The sequence below is a fragment of the Paramisgurnus dabryanus genome, chromosome 24 (assembly GCF_030506205.2).
Source record: "Paramisgurnus dabryanus chromosome 24, PD_genome_1.1, whole genome shotgun sequence".
In the NCBI taxonomy this organism is placed as follows: domain Eukaryota; kingdom Metazoa; phylum Chordata; class Actinopteri; order Cypriniformes; family Cobitidae; genus Paramisgurnus; species Paramisgurnus dabryanus.
In genome coordinates, this window is record NC_133360.1 from 9,512,402 (window position 1) to 9,526,800 (window position 14,399).

Genomic DNA, 14,399 nt, shown 5'->3' on the forward strand with positions numbered 1-14,399 from the left:
TTTTTTGCGTGTAGTACAGTATGTCTGAAATGTATTTAGCAATGCATTTAAAATGTTGTTGTCAATATAAATTGGTGTATGTCAATTGTTTTTAATTATTTAAAAAAATTTTTTATTATTTATACAATTTAAGTGTATAGTTGACTTTCCAAATAACGTTTTGTTTTAAATTATTTTGAAACCACAAGAGTAACTTTGTACTGTGATAATACTGCTTCCCTAAGATGAATTGCTCTGTCGTTTTGCTTGCTTTGGATAAAGGCGTCTGCCAAATGTCTAAATGTAAATGTCATGTAATTTATCCTGGAGTTTGTTAGTTTTAATTCAGGGCTCTTTTCAATGTTTTGAAAAGCTTATTATGAGCCGATAAAACCCAGAAGTAAGCAGCAGTCACTTCTGCAGGTATTTCTATGAGGTTTCAATAACATTTCATTTACGTTTAATTTAAGAAACACACAACAAGGTCGGGTCACGGGGCTGGTGTATTAGTATTTCATTCAGTTCCCTGGATTTATTCAAGATATATATGAGCTCTCTTGCGTCTGCAGTTTGTCACTTAAATATTAGATTAAATATGTATTACATGCAGATGGGTGCAGGCTAATGTGACATGCCTTGATTTGTTACCAATGATGGCGGGGAAGTGCAGTGATGCTCTGTGGCTGTCTATTAGAGGTGTGTGTGTTGTGTGTGTTGTGTCTTGTGTGTACTCCAGATGATTATAATTAGAATGCCAAAATACAGGTCTTTAATAACATGAAAAAAATATTCTGACCATTTTTAATAGGCACCTATGTCTATATTTTTCAGTGACTATTTTTTAGTAGTTCAAAGTCACTGGATTTTTATTCATGAAAACTCATAAAAATATTGGGTTTATTCCATCGTTGACTCTCTCACACAAGTTAAAAGGCACCTATTTTATTGCTAAAACAACATGATTTTGTGTATTTGGTATAATACAATGTGTTCACATGGTTTATGGTTCAAAAACACATTGTTTTCCACTTACCGTACATTTTTTCAGCTCCAGATATCCTACATTCCTCAAACGCATTGATTTTGTACAAACCTATCGATCTGAAAAGCTCTGTGTCCCTGATTGGCCAGCTAATCTGTACATTGTAATTGGCCTGAATACCTCTGACATCAGCCGGAAATGTGATGCTCCTTACCATGTTTGAAAGATTCGCTCACAATGCAATGCTAACAGGAGTTAACTTACAGGCTGTGAGTTATACTGCGTTTACACCAGCTGCCGTAGAGGTGTCAATCGCGAGTGATTTCAATGTTAAGTCAATGTGAAGACGCGTTGACGCACGTCTAAAGGTCTCGAAACACAAATGAGGCGTTTAGCGCGGTGCGGTAGATGGGATTCCGCCTCATTCGCGCGTCTAGTTCGCATAAATGATGCGAATTGGGCATCTGGCGCGGTATGCGGAAATGGTCCTTTTTGTGCATTTTGCGTTTGACGCGAATTTGCGGCTGACGGCCGAGTTGAAAAATTGGACTTTTGGCGGATTTTCGCGCCGCATTAACCAATCAGGAGCCTGCTTGCTGCTGTGGTGGCAGCCTCGCTGGGAGTCACTCATTCAACATTAAGGAACCCTTGATATTGTCCGTAAGCAGTCAACCGGAGCTATACGACACAAGTTCTTATTTCTATAGAGACAGGAATAAAAAGGACCTCGCTTGGAAGAGTGTCAGTGAGGACATTGTGCAACCTGGTAAGTTGTAATTACACATTTCACTTTTGAGTCACGTGAAGTTTATCGACCGTTTTTAAACCATTTTCCCCCTATAGTAAGGTGACCAAATACAAGCCGGTAACTCTCTCGATAAATGCACAATCAACATCAGCCATCTTGCAAACAGACAACCGCATAGCACTTGCCCCTCCCACAAAAAGCGGATTTTGCCTCTGACGCGCGACAAATGCTTGCTTTTTCCACGTGTCTACTTCGCTCTAGACACGCGAATGCATTCAAACTGTTCAAACTAGGCGCGATTTTGCCGCCTCAAACCTGGTTGGTGTAAACGCAGCATCAAAGCGGGAGGAATTATTATAATGTCGGTCTTTACTACATCACCAATCCCAGAAAGTAAACTGTTGCCTACTATCCGTGTGTTTGTTGTAGTCCAAGAAAATAAATTTATGTGGAAATGATAACTTGCGTCATCGTTTACTTTGGGGTTTGTACCTTTTTTTCCATATCGTTAACTATAATACACATACACACCAAAGGAAATGTAAAAACGTGAATCGGACAATAGTTGCTCTTTAATGTTCCCGCCACTGCGGTTAGGTCAGTAGTTTCGAGTCAGTTGTTTTGACCCTCCCACCAAGGTACACCAAGTTGTTTATCTACTAGGGAAATCTGCAGGCTATCAAAAGTTGTTTGTCTTGATAAGTAGCTGGATTCTGCACATCTGACTTGTAAACAATAATTTTCTTACAAATACCATAATTTTGAGTAGGGCTGGGCAAAAAAATCGATTTTTCGATTAATCGTTTTTTAAAATGTGGTCGATTCAGAATCGATTCTCAAAGAGCAGAATCGATTTTTTTCTGCAAACATTGAACGTAAGATTAACATTTATCAAATTACTAGTCCTCTTCACTAGATGTCACCCTCTTTTTTGCCTTGCGTGATGTTACCAAGGAGTGAGAGGTGAGCCTGTCATTCTTTCATTTAGTCCTTAAATTGGCTGTTTTGGGTGCTTCATCAACGTTGATGCCACCTTCACATAAAAAGTAAAAGGTATGGAGGCATTTTAGATTTCGCTAGCAAGACGACGACGGTAGTGTTGTGGCTTTTAATTTCTTTTTATTAAGTACCCACTCTTTTTTATTAATATAGTATTTGTATTAATTCTATATTCATTGAGTTGAATTGAGAATTGAGTATAAAAACCAACCCGAGATCTGGAATCGAAAATTGAATCGAGAATCGAAATCGAATCGATTTGATAGCTTGTGAATCGAAATTGAATCGATCTGGAACATCTGAATCGATACCCAGCCCTAATTTTGAGCTTTTGGTACGATCCTTTCCAATCTGGCAACACTGACCAGGATCATGATCACTAACTGGCTTACCTTCCTGAAGAAAACTGTAAAATATACATTACTGCACACTGTATTTCAGTATCTTAATAAAGAGAGTGAAAAATATTTTGGTATTGTTTGGGTCACCAATTAATGTCAAATTAAAGGCCTGCGTGTTAAAGCAAATCCAGTTGAGAATAGTAAAACACTGTTATAAAAAATACGCCTGCCAAAGATTAATGTTGCACTTTAAAAAGAAACCAAATTAATGCTGACATCTCCTTTCAGCTTTGACAGCTTTTTGGCTGGTGTATAACAATTTGGCATCCGCAATTATAATATCAGTTGAAGCAAACTCTTGTTCGGTATCGAATTAGAGATGGGTGCCAAAGCACGAAACAAATTAATTATGAGGTTTATTAAGAAGCAGAGGGAAAATTAACAAGATGATTTGTAAGGCACGCGGCTGAATTCAACATAGTGTGAAACATTGACAATCAATACAACATTCAGTGCCGCAATCCAAACTATCGAAATGCATGAAATACACAATGTCCAATCACCCACAACTTACTGTGGAGCACACATAAACAGCTATTACACTAAGTTGACATGTCAACGATTGCCTTTAAAGGGATAGTTCACCCAAAAATGTAAATACTGTCATATATTCACCCTCATGTATGAATTTCTTTGTTCTGCTGAAAACAAAAGAAGGTATTTTGTAACCAAGCAGTTTTAAAGCACCATTGACTTCCATAGTATTATTTTCTGCTACTATTGTATGAAAGTCAATGGTGCTCCTGTTTCTATCTGAACTGTCATTTTAATACATTTGCATTAAAATCAGTTGTACTGTCATCCAATAAAATATTTGAGTGTTAGGAACGCAGATGTCTTTACAAAATAGCATTGCACCGAGCCATTATCGATTTAATACGGTCCTGTGTTGTTGTGTCACGTACTAAGCGCCTTTTAAGTTTCGACATTCAATCTATTTTAAAGGCAGAATAATGAGGCTGAGTGCTGCGAGGTGAAGCCGGCATCTCTGGTGTGCGCTTGGATCTGTTGTGAAAAACATGAGTTTACTGCTTGGCTGAGCTTTTCGGATAACAGGTGGAGTGCGATGCACCTGAATGAGTGCAGAAAGTGGAAGAGGGAAAGTCTCGGGAGACAAGTGGAGTTACTTGTCTAGTTTAAATCTCAAATTAGTCTGCTGTTACTTATTGAGTAATACATGATTGTTGACATATAGGAACAGTACCCAGCAAGCAATGGCCATCATTTCATCATTTACCTTAAAGGTGCAGTGTGTAATTTTTAGAAGGATCTCTTGACAGAAATGCAAAATAATATACAAAACTATATTATTAGTGGTGTATAAAGACCTTTCATAATGAACCGTTATGTGTTTATTACCTTAGAACGAGACCTTTTTATCTACATCCACCGAGGGTCCCCTTACATGGAAGTCGCCATTTTGTGCCGCCATTTTTCTACAGAAGCCCTTAGCGGACAATTTTTTTACTAAGTTGTCTCAGATGATGACATGTTTGTCCGGTGGCGGCTACCGTAGCTTCTCTATGTGTTTCAAAAGCGAGGGGTGAGCAGTGGACTAAGCCATTGGTTGCAATTCGCAACCTCACCACTAGATGATGCTAAAATGTTCACACTGCACCTTTAAAGGATAAGTCCATTTTCTTAAAAAAAAATCCAGATAATGGACTCACCACCATGTCATCCAAACTGTTGATGTCTTTCTTTGTTCAGTCGAGAAGAAATTATGTTTTTTGAAGAAAACGTTCCAGGATTTTTCTCATTTTAATGGACTTTAATGGACCCCAACACTTAACAGTTTTAATGCAGTTTAAAATTGCAGTTTCAACACAGCTTCAAAGGACTCTAAACAATCCCAAACGAGGCATAAGGGCCTATCTAGCGAAACAATTGTCATTTTTGGCCAAAAAATAAAAAATATGCACTTTTAAACCACAACTTCTCGTCTTCCTCCAGTCATGTGACGCGTCGGCGCAATCTCCTGTAATTGCATAATGACGTTGAAAGGTCACGTGTTAAATATATGAAACGCACATTTGCGGAATATTTTAAACAATAAACTGACACAAAGACATTAATTAGTATCATTCGACATACAACAATGTCGGAACGGTCCTCTTTCTCCACACTTGTAAACACTGCGGTGTAGTTTCGATACGTCATTCGTGACCTCTTGACGTGATGATGTATTACGTGAAGTCGCACTGGCGCATCACAGCACCGGAGGAAGACGGGAAGTTGTGGTTTAAAAGTGCATATTTTTTCATTTTCTTGCCAAAAATGACAATCGTTTCGCTAGATTTAACCCTTATGCCTCGTTTGAGATCGTTTAGAGGACTTTGAAACTGCAATTTTGACCTGCAATAAAACTTTTAAGTGGTTGGGGCCATTAAAGTCCATTGAAATGAGAAAAATCCTGGAATGTTTTTTTCTCAAAAATCATAATTTCTTCTCGACTGAACAAAGTAAGACATTTCTGGATTTTTTTAAAGAAAATGGACTAATCCATTAACTATAGACCTGATATAGTTCGGCTATGAGTAACCCACTTGTTCAAGTTTATTTTGGCTTTTTTTTACCTTTTGCAAAGTCAACAGTGATTACAAGGAGTTTCATTTATTTATTTCTATTTTCTATTAAATTACTGCCCAAAGTTTACCCTGTTGCTTAGACGTCTAGGGCTATGTTTGGATGGCTATTAGATGTCTTTTTTAAGTGTTTAAACGCCTGCTGGGTATGCGACATTCATTGCCGTCTTTGAAAAACAATTACGAAACTACCAAGGTCTAATTTGCGTCTAATTTGCGATCACAGATGTGATCTATGTACGCTGGTTGTCCTGCGGTTGATCTTACCACACAACAACAACACTCACACCGAATGAGTGTTTCTCACAGAGAGAAACCAATTAGCATCATGTCCCGTTCAACCCTGTTGCTCGGATACGCATCCACTTGGAATTTTAATGCGACCCCTCATCTACCTGTTCCTTTAACTATGAAACAGCCAGATATTGCAACGGCATCAGATCACTTGAATTTAAGAGGCTAATTTATGTTTATGAGAGTAAAAGTCATGGAACGTATTTTAGGAAGGTGTTAAAATAATAGGTCTGTTTTCGGAGGACTTCAAAGAAATTCCCAGAAGTCCCCGTCTCCGCAGTGAGTGAAGAATATTAGACGTTCAAGAGCAGTTGAAGTTAGTTTAACCGCACGGATTACGTCCCGTAGGTGTCTGTAAACCTCTTAAATATTCACAGCCTGAAGCGGTTTAAGATCCAAATCCCTTTGTTGCCTCACTGCATGCAACAGTGCTATTTATTTGGAAAGAAGGTACGTATTTGAGTCGCCAAGGCTAATGCGACAATTCGGATTTGAAGCAAAGTCCCTTTAGGGAAGTCGCGCCACTAGGTGGCCATCTTTGCAAAACCTCCTGGCAGTTATTTCAGTCAGACTATCTATTACTCACTGCCCAAAAATAGTCCCCTTGCTTGGTTACTTTCAATAGCAGAGGACTATTTTCGGGCAGTGCTTAATATCACTACGCCTGCTGCAGCCATGGTACATCAGCAAAGTCCTTGATTATTACGCCAGAATGAGAGTCTAGTTCCTAGCCATAATCTGCCTAGAAAATCACAACTTTTAATTTTCCATCGGCCTTAGTACACGATGAACTACAGAAGAGTCATGTTTTAAATAAGAAAAATATCAAAACTCTTTAGTTAGCTTTTTTGCGCGATGCTAATGGTCTAATCAGATTCAATGGATTATGCTAAGCTATGCTAAAACTGGTAGCGCCAGACCCGGAGATCAGGTGAATGGATTCCAAAACGGTAAAAATCAAATGTTTAACTCTTGAGGAGCTGGAAAATAAGCATATTTTCAAAAAAAGTTGAGTATCCCTTTAAGCTTTACTTTCTACTCAATGTATTAAACATATATTTAAAACATATTTTTGTCCAAAGAAATAATATTTTTGCCGCATAGTGTGTTTTGGGCATAATGTGCAATAAACCAAACGAGTCGAATTGCTCATTTGCTCTAAAAGCCAGTTGCGCTTGCAACATACGCTAGTGGGCGCACGTGCATTTGTTATTTAAAAATTGTGGCGTCGGACGTTAAAAATGATAACTGCATCGGGCTGAAACTAGCAAGAAAGGCCCTGTCCCAAATGGCACACTCTGGACTTGTGGACCTCCTCAGAGTTCACACATTGAACATGTAGTGCAGACTTTAGGGACCCTTAAGGGGTGATTCACATTTCGCATCTGTTGCGCGCTTAAGTTTGTTATTTCAAATGTAGGCACGCGGTATGCGTGCTCATAATGGATGCAACGCGCTCGTTTTTCCTGGCGTGTCAAGTTAAAAACATCTTTTCAGAATGCCGCAAGCGCACCGCAGGTCATGTGACAACCAACCTACGGTCGAGTTTTCTGCTTGGTTTTAGATGCGAAATGTGAACCGCCCTTAACGCGACTCCAAGAGGGCGCACCGGAGTCGTCTGATTGGTCTGATTGCTCTTTCGCAAGGTCGAGAAAATTACAGATGGGACCATAGATATGTATAATAAAGGCTAGATGTCTCGCCCGCGCTGCTAGCCAATTGAGTGGAACATTCGCATTTGGCGGCCATCTTACCACAGGGTGCTCGCTCACTCATAGCATTGTGTTTTAATGGTGCATGTTCTTTTAAATGACCATAACTTGCTTAATGTTCTACCGATTTTTATATGGTTTGGTTTGTTAGAAGCGTCAAAGATGTACCTATGACACTGCATACTTAGCACTTTAGCATACTTATACAAAAAAATTTTTTTCCATGAAACATGTTGAAGCATCCAGAATTATAGCCACATTAATAACGTTTGTAAGAAACCAAACAATTTGAAAATCGGTAGAAAATAAAGCAAGTTATGGTCATTTAAAAGTACATGCATCATTAAAACTCAATGCTACGAGTGAGCGAGCACCCTGTGGTAAGATGGCCGACGTTAGAGACTCTGCCGTATCACATCTAGCCTTTATTATTTACATATCTATGGATGGGACACCCTATGGACTCATTGACTAAGCGAGCACACGCAATTTAAGGCCACAAGACTGAAAGTCCACATGAAGTGTGCAATTTGGGACAGGGCCAAACATTGCGCCGGGTGTAAGATAAAGCCCATAGTGTGACTATAGTGGAAATTTAGGGTAGGTGGGTCGGCAAGTTTGTAGTGGCGAGAATTGAAAATGTAATATTTATTCAGTTTATTTACGAAAACATTGTTTACAAATAATAGTTCAATAAAAGGTTTTAAAGGTTTGCATGGTCTTTAGTTGCTGGCCTTCTGCATTATTGTTCTATTAGACCTTTAAGATACTCAGTGTCCGCAAGTCACGGTTGAAATCCGAAGGAGATTGTGTCTTTACGGTCAGCACCTTCCTTCCTATATTAGATTGAAAAAAAAAGAAATGATGCAGTAAAGTGGATGTGTTTTGTGTATTAATATGTGTGTTTAATATATATAAGGGTGTATAACTCGGGTATTGTAATGCACTTTTTTTGTCAACTTGGGTTGTATTTAAATGTGCTTTAGAAATGTTGACTTGTTTGTGTGATGTGCGAGACATAAAAGCAGTAAAAGGTGTATGCGTGTGTAATGTTTGTCCTCCAGGTCTCTCTCTCCCGCTGTTAGCTTTCAGAGCTGCTGTCTAAATGGACAGGAAAGGCTAAAGCACATCAACCCATTTCAGTGCATTTGTGAAAAGGGACAGCATGAGGCATTTAAGGTCCCTATATCCTCTTACCTCATTTCCTATCTTGATAATAATTTTTAATAGGTTTATCTCTTTTAGGAATTATATTTTGAATAAAGTATTTTATATTTTACATAAAACGGTAAATGTTTAGATTTTTCCCTTGCCTGAAGGTGTCTTAGTACGCAGCAAATCTAATGGAGTGGCCTATGATGCTATGAAACATCTAGGTAGACGTTTTCTAGGTTCAGAAGCAGAGCCGTTATGCAAGAAGATATTTATTGTGCCGCCTGTTGTGGTCGTGTAATCTTTTGTTCGGTCTATTTGAAGGGGTCTTTGATCAGGATTGAATTGTTTGGCTCGAATAAACCCACACACTCTTTACCGAGCCCTTTCCTTCCTCTTGAAATAAAGTCAGAATGGCAGGAACTACAAATCCATGCCTTTTTTTGGTATTGACATCTTTGGAACGCACACAAACATTTTCTGGTCAGATTTGGTTAGCAAGCTGAAGTGAAAAATCAAGCCCATAGAACCCCTTATGAACAAACGCATTGAATACTAAATGAAATTGTTTAAGGTAGATTGTAACATTAATAGTCTAAAAATGGCTGGGTTATTTTTGACCCATAAAGGGTAAATATTGGACAGAAAACATGCTGGGTTAAAAATTACCCCATGGTGGGTCAAAAATAACCCAATGTTGGGTTGCTGTTATGCACCCATGGGGTATAATAACACCCAGCAGTTGGGTTAAAACAACCCCACCACTGGGTCAATTTGAACCCAGTGGTGTGTTCTGTCCAATATTTACCCATTGTGGGTCAAAAATAACCCAGCCATTTTTAGATTGTATATATTTGCCATTGTATTTTTAACACCTATTATTTAGCGTTTCATTTTAACATACTTAAAAAATCCTTTAAATTACATTCTAACTTTTAAAAAAATCAACATGTACTAACAAGGTGTACTACTGACACTTGGGAAGTTTAGTTAATTTTTAGATTTCCCAATCCTGACATCTGGCGGCAGAATGGTGATATTACACTTACTGTTATCCGTCTATTACTGTGATATGTATTCTCATCCACCTTCTTAAAATATGAATATTTGCTTAAATTTAAAGTATGTATAAAACATTTTTGTTGCATTTAAAGTTTCATTTTGTTTAATATAACTTAAATTAAAGTAATTTAAATAATTGTAAATTACTATTTTAAATCTTCACTAGTGAGTTGCTGTAACTTACAAAAAGTAAAAATTGCTTAATTTATTTTGATGAATACCAGTAATGTAAAACATGCTGTCATGACTTATTGATTACATCATTTTTTTACAGTGTATTACTTTTTTATAAATATGAGTGTGACTTTAATCAGAGATTTTAAAATATTTTTATCACACCTATTCACAAGTGCACAGGTGAAATATTTCAGAAATCTTAAGTGATGCAACATTGTTTATTAACATGTGATAGTAATGAGACAGATATGGGACAATATTACAATAGATATCAGTTAAACACACCTGATTACATATATACACTGCAAAAAATGACTTTCTTACTTATTATTTTTGTCTTTTCAGTAGAAATATCTAAAAAAATCTTAAATTAAGATGGAATAAGAAACATTTTCTTGAATTAAGTGTTATGAAAAAAGTTAAACTTATTTCAAGAATATTGTTCTTATTCCATTGGCAGATTTTTTTTGCTTGTTTTCAGGACTAATTTACTAAAGGTTTATATATTTTTTTCTAAAAACTAGACAATGTCCTAGGTCATTTTGCTAATTAATCTTAATTTAAGAATTTTTTGATATTTTTACTAAAAACAAGACAAAAATACTATGTAAAAAAGTCATTTTTTGCAGTGTGTATACTGTTTATATAGAGATATACAGTATATTCAAATCGTGATATGTATTGTATCATGAGGCCTGTGCCAATACCCAGCCCTAGATGTTATGTGTATGTATATGTAAATATATATATATATATATATAGGCAAGGGTTTTTAGACAAAAATATAATATTTGTGCATAAAACAAGCAAAAAATCTGCCAATGGGGTAAGTAAAAAATCTTGAAATAAGTTTTTTTTTCTTAAACAGTTAATTCAAGAAAAAAATCTTTCCCCATTGGCAGATTTTATTGCTTGTTTTAAGCACAAATTCACTTAAATTTGATATTTTTTGTCTAAAAACTAGAATATTTTTAGGTAATTTTGCTCATCAAGAAAAAGCATCTAAATTTAAGAGTTTTAAGATATTTGTACTGAAAACAAGACAAAAATACTAAGTAAGAAAGTCATTTTTGCAGTGTAATTGTTTAAAGGTTGTTGGCTGTTGTTAGCAACTTTACAGTAGCAATTATCGCAATATTTATTTGTCAAAAATCTGTTATTCGTATAGTTTACACTAGATGTCAGCAGAGACACGAAAATTCTAATTTCCCCATTATAGTCAACTTCTTTATTCAATAAGTAACAGCTTTTGGTACAATGAAGTGTATACATAAAGTGTCATATTTTTCATACGTTTGTGCTTGATAGCTAAATATGTTTGATAGCTCATAATAGATTAAGTTATTAACTTATACACTGCAGTGTAATTCAGTATTTACTATCCCTAATGAAAAATCCAGCTAAGACCAGCATAAGCTTGTAGCTGGTTTAAGGTGGCAGTAGCTGGTCTTCCAGCCCAACCAGCTAAGTCCAAAAGTGACCAAAACACAGCTAGACCAGCTTGCTACACCAGCTAAAACCTGGTCACCGGCTTATGCTGGTCTTAGCTGGATTTGCCAGTAGGAATGGCAAAACCCTTACGAATATAAACCATGGTTTTATTGTGGTAAACGTGTTGTAACCATGTTTTTTGGTGTATTGATTACCAGCAAAACCATACTAAACTAAGGTTAGCTATGGTTTTTGAAAACCATGTTTGTTAAAACCTTAAAATTGTTACTGTACTAAATACTAAAGTAGGCTACACTGCAGGATTTCTTCATGTATGGATTTATAGTAAATAATAACGTTTTTAATGTGGGCATCTGTAGAATAAATTGTTGAAAGGTCTGGTATTACAATAAAATGTTAATACAGCAAACACCATTACGCTGCGTAAATGCAAACCCCTTATCTGTTTCTCATCGTTGCACGTGTCGTGGGGTTGCAAATCGTGTTTTGACTGTGAACTGGTGCCTGGTGTGTGTCTGCTGTGGGTGGAGTTCACGCACATTTGTATTCCTCATGCACACGCACGGCCAGCAGCGGCAGAGCGTCAATGCGCTGCTGTTCTGACGCGGCGCTGCACGGGGAAACCTCCATCAGATATCAGCGTCGTGTTTTCATCGCCACGGACGAAACCCCTGCGCTTCCGACTCGGATTTACACGGATCTGATCAGAGTATTTGTGGATGCAGCGCACGGGTCTGATAAACGGAGTTCTGCGGCACATCCCATCCCGTGAGCACGCGAGGAAAACCCAACGCCCTTCTTAACCCGACCGCGCGTACCTGTCTCGGTTAATGCGCAATGGAGATGGAGGATGCGTTTACGGGTTTACGCGTTGAATGAGGATATGCAAAACAAACTAAGGTGTCACGTTAAACGTCTTGCATGATTTATGGATCTTTTTCTTTACATCTCGACGCTTGACTACAAATAAAACAGCAGCTTGGAACCCTAAAATGATTGGAGAGCCTTTGCATTTCCATATAGGCAATGCTGCTATGTGATTAATCGTTTGCTTGTGTATTTGTCATAAAATGGGGAACAGCTTCTCCAACATCGCCGCATTCCAGTCCTTGCACATTGTCATGCTCGGGTTGGACTCGGCTGGTAAAACCACAGTACTGTACCGCTTAAAGTTCAATGAATTCGTCAACACTGTTCCCACCATTGGCTTCAACACCGAGAAGATCAAGCTCAGCAACGGGACCGCCAAGGGAATCAGCTGTCATTTTTGGGACGTGGGGGGTCAGGAGAAGTTAAGACCCCTGTGGAAGTCCTACAGCCGGTGCACGGATGGTATCATATATGTGGTGGACTCTGTAGATGTGGACAGGCTGGAGGAGGCCAAGACTGAACTTCATAAGGTCACGAAATTCGCAGAGAACCAAGGAACGCCTCTGCTGGTCATCGCCAACAAGCAGGACCTTCCCAAATCCCTGACGGTCAACGAGATCGAGAAGCATCTGGCTCTCCATGAACTAAGCCCGTCCACGACTTATCACGTCCAGCCGGCCTGTGCCATCATAGGTGAAGGTCTGAACGAGGGCATGGACAAACTATACGAGATGATCGTGAAAAGAAGAAAATCCCTTAAACAGAAGAAGAAACGATAGACAGTGGTGGACTTGAAAGATATGAAAGACTTGGTGTGCAAGATTGAGTGGCACTTTATGATAACTCCATTAATAATAACAAATCATTTATATTATATAACAAATGCGTTAATTTAAAGGTTTTTTTTAGTAATTCTGTTTGTGTAACCCATCGAGGTTCGAACCCATCGAGCGCACATACTGATAAAAATATAAACCTTGTAATGCACTGTAATCTGCCGAATGCATAAATATAAATCCATTAATGAATTATTAGTATACGTTATTATAAAGTGTCACCCAAGATTAAAAAAACTGAAGTGCTAAATAATATTCTTATGTATAAAATGAACCAAAAAAATAGAGAAACGAACCTATAACTAGTCAATAATTTAAAATGCATCGAAATAAAAGAGAAAATGGGCCGGACCCATATTGCTGCTTGATATTAACATAAATATGTCTTTGAGTTTAATCGCTAGCTTGTGAAATTCGAAGAAACGCGAAGATTACTTTTGTTACAAAATCGTTCCTTAAAAAACTGAATGCCGTTGACGATTACGCCCCATGTGCACCTGTACGTAACTTTAAACATATTTGTTTTGATTGCGATTATTTCTTACGAGAATTCGTACATATTTTATGCGTTGGCTAATTCGTACAAATTCATATGAAGTTAATCATGCAAAAACGTACGATTCTCATTAAAAAAAACCGAAACCAAACCCTTAACCCCAACGCCACAGGGGTCAAGGATAATCGTACAAAAACGAATGTGGTCGTATTAATTAATACGAATTAGCCAACTCGTAAAATATGTACGAATACGTATATGTACAAACAATGTTTGTTTTGATTGCGATTGTTTGTCAATTCATTTAACACTTTCTGAGCAATGACAGCCTGATCTCACAAGAATTCGTACATATTTTACGAGTTGGCTAATTCGTATAAATTAATACGAAGTTAATCGTGCAAAAACGTACGATTCTCAAAAAAAAAAATAACAACGAAACCAAATCCTTAACCGCAACGCCAAAGGGGTCAAGGCAAATCGTACAAAATCTTACAAATGTGGTCGTATGAATTAATACGAATTAGCCAACTCATAAAATATGTACGAATACGTATATGTACAAACATTGTTTGTTTTGATTGCGATTGTCTGTCAATTCATTTAACTCTTTCTGAGAAATGACAGCCTGATCTCACAAGAATTCGTACATAT

General features: G+C 37.5%; 1 protein-coding gene across 1 annotated transcript; it reads left to right on the forward strand.

Moving 5' to 3' along the window:
• Window positions 1-12,091: 12,091 nt before the first annotated feature.
• On the forward strand, window positions 12,092-14,156 carry arl4ca (ADP-ribosylation factor-like 4Ca). Its single transcript, XM_065244627.2, has one exon. The coding sequence runs from the start codon at window positions 12,614-12,616 to the stop codon at window positions 13,190-13,192; it is 579 nt and encodes a 192-aa protein (XP_065100699.1). The 5' UTR covers window positions 12,092-12,613; the 3' UTR covers window positions 13,193-14,156.
• Window positions 14,157-14,399: the final 243 nt, after the last annotated feature.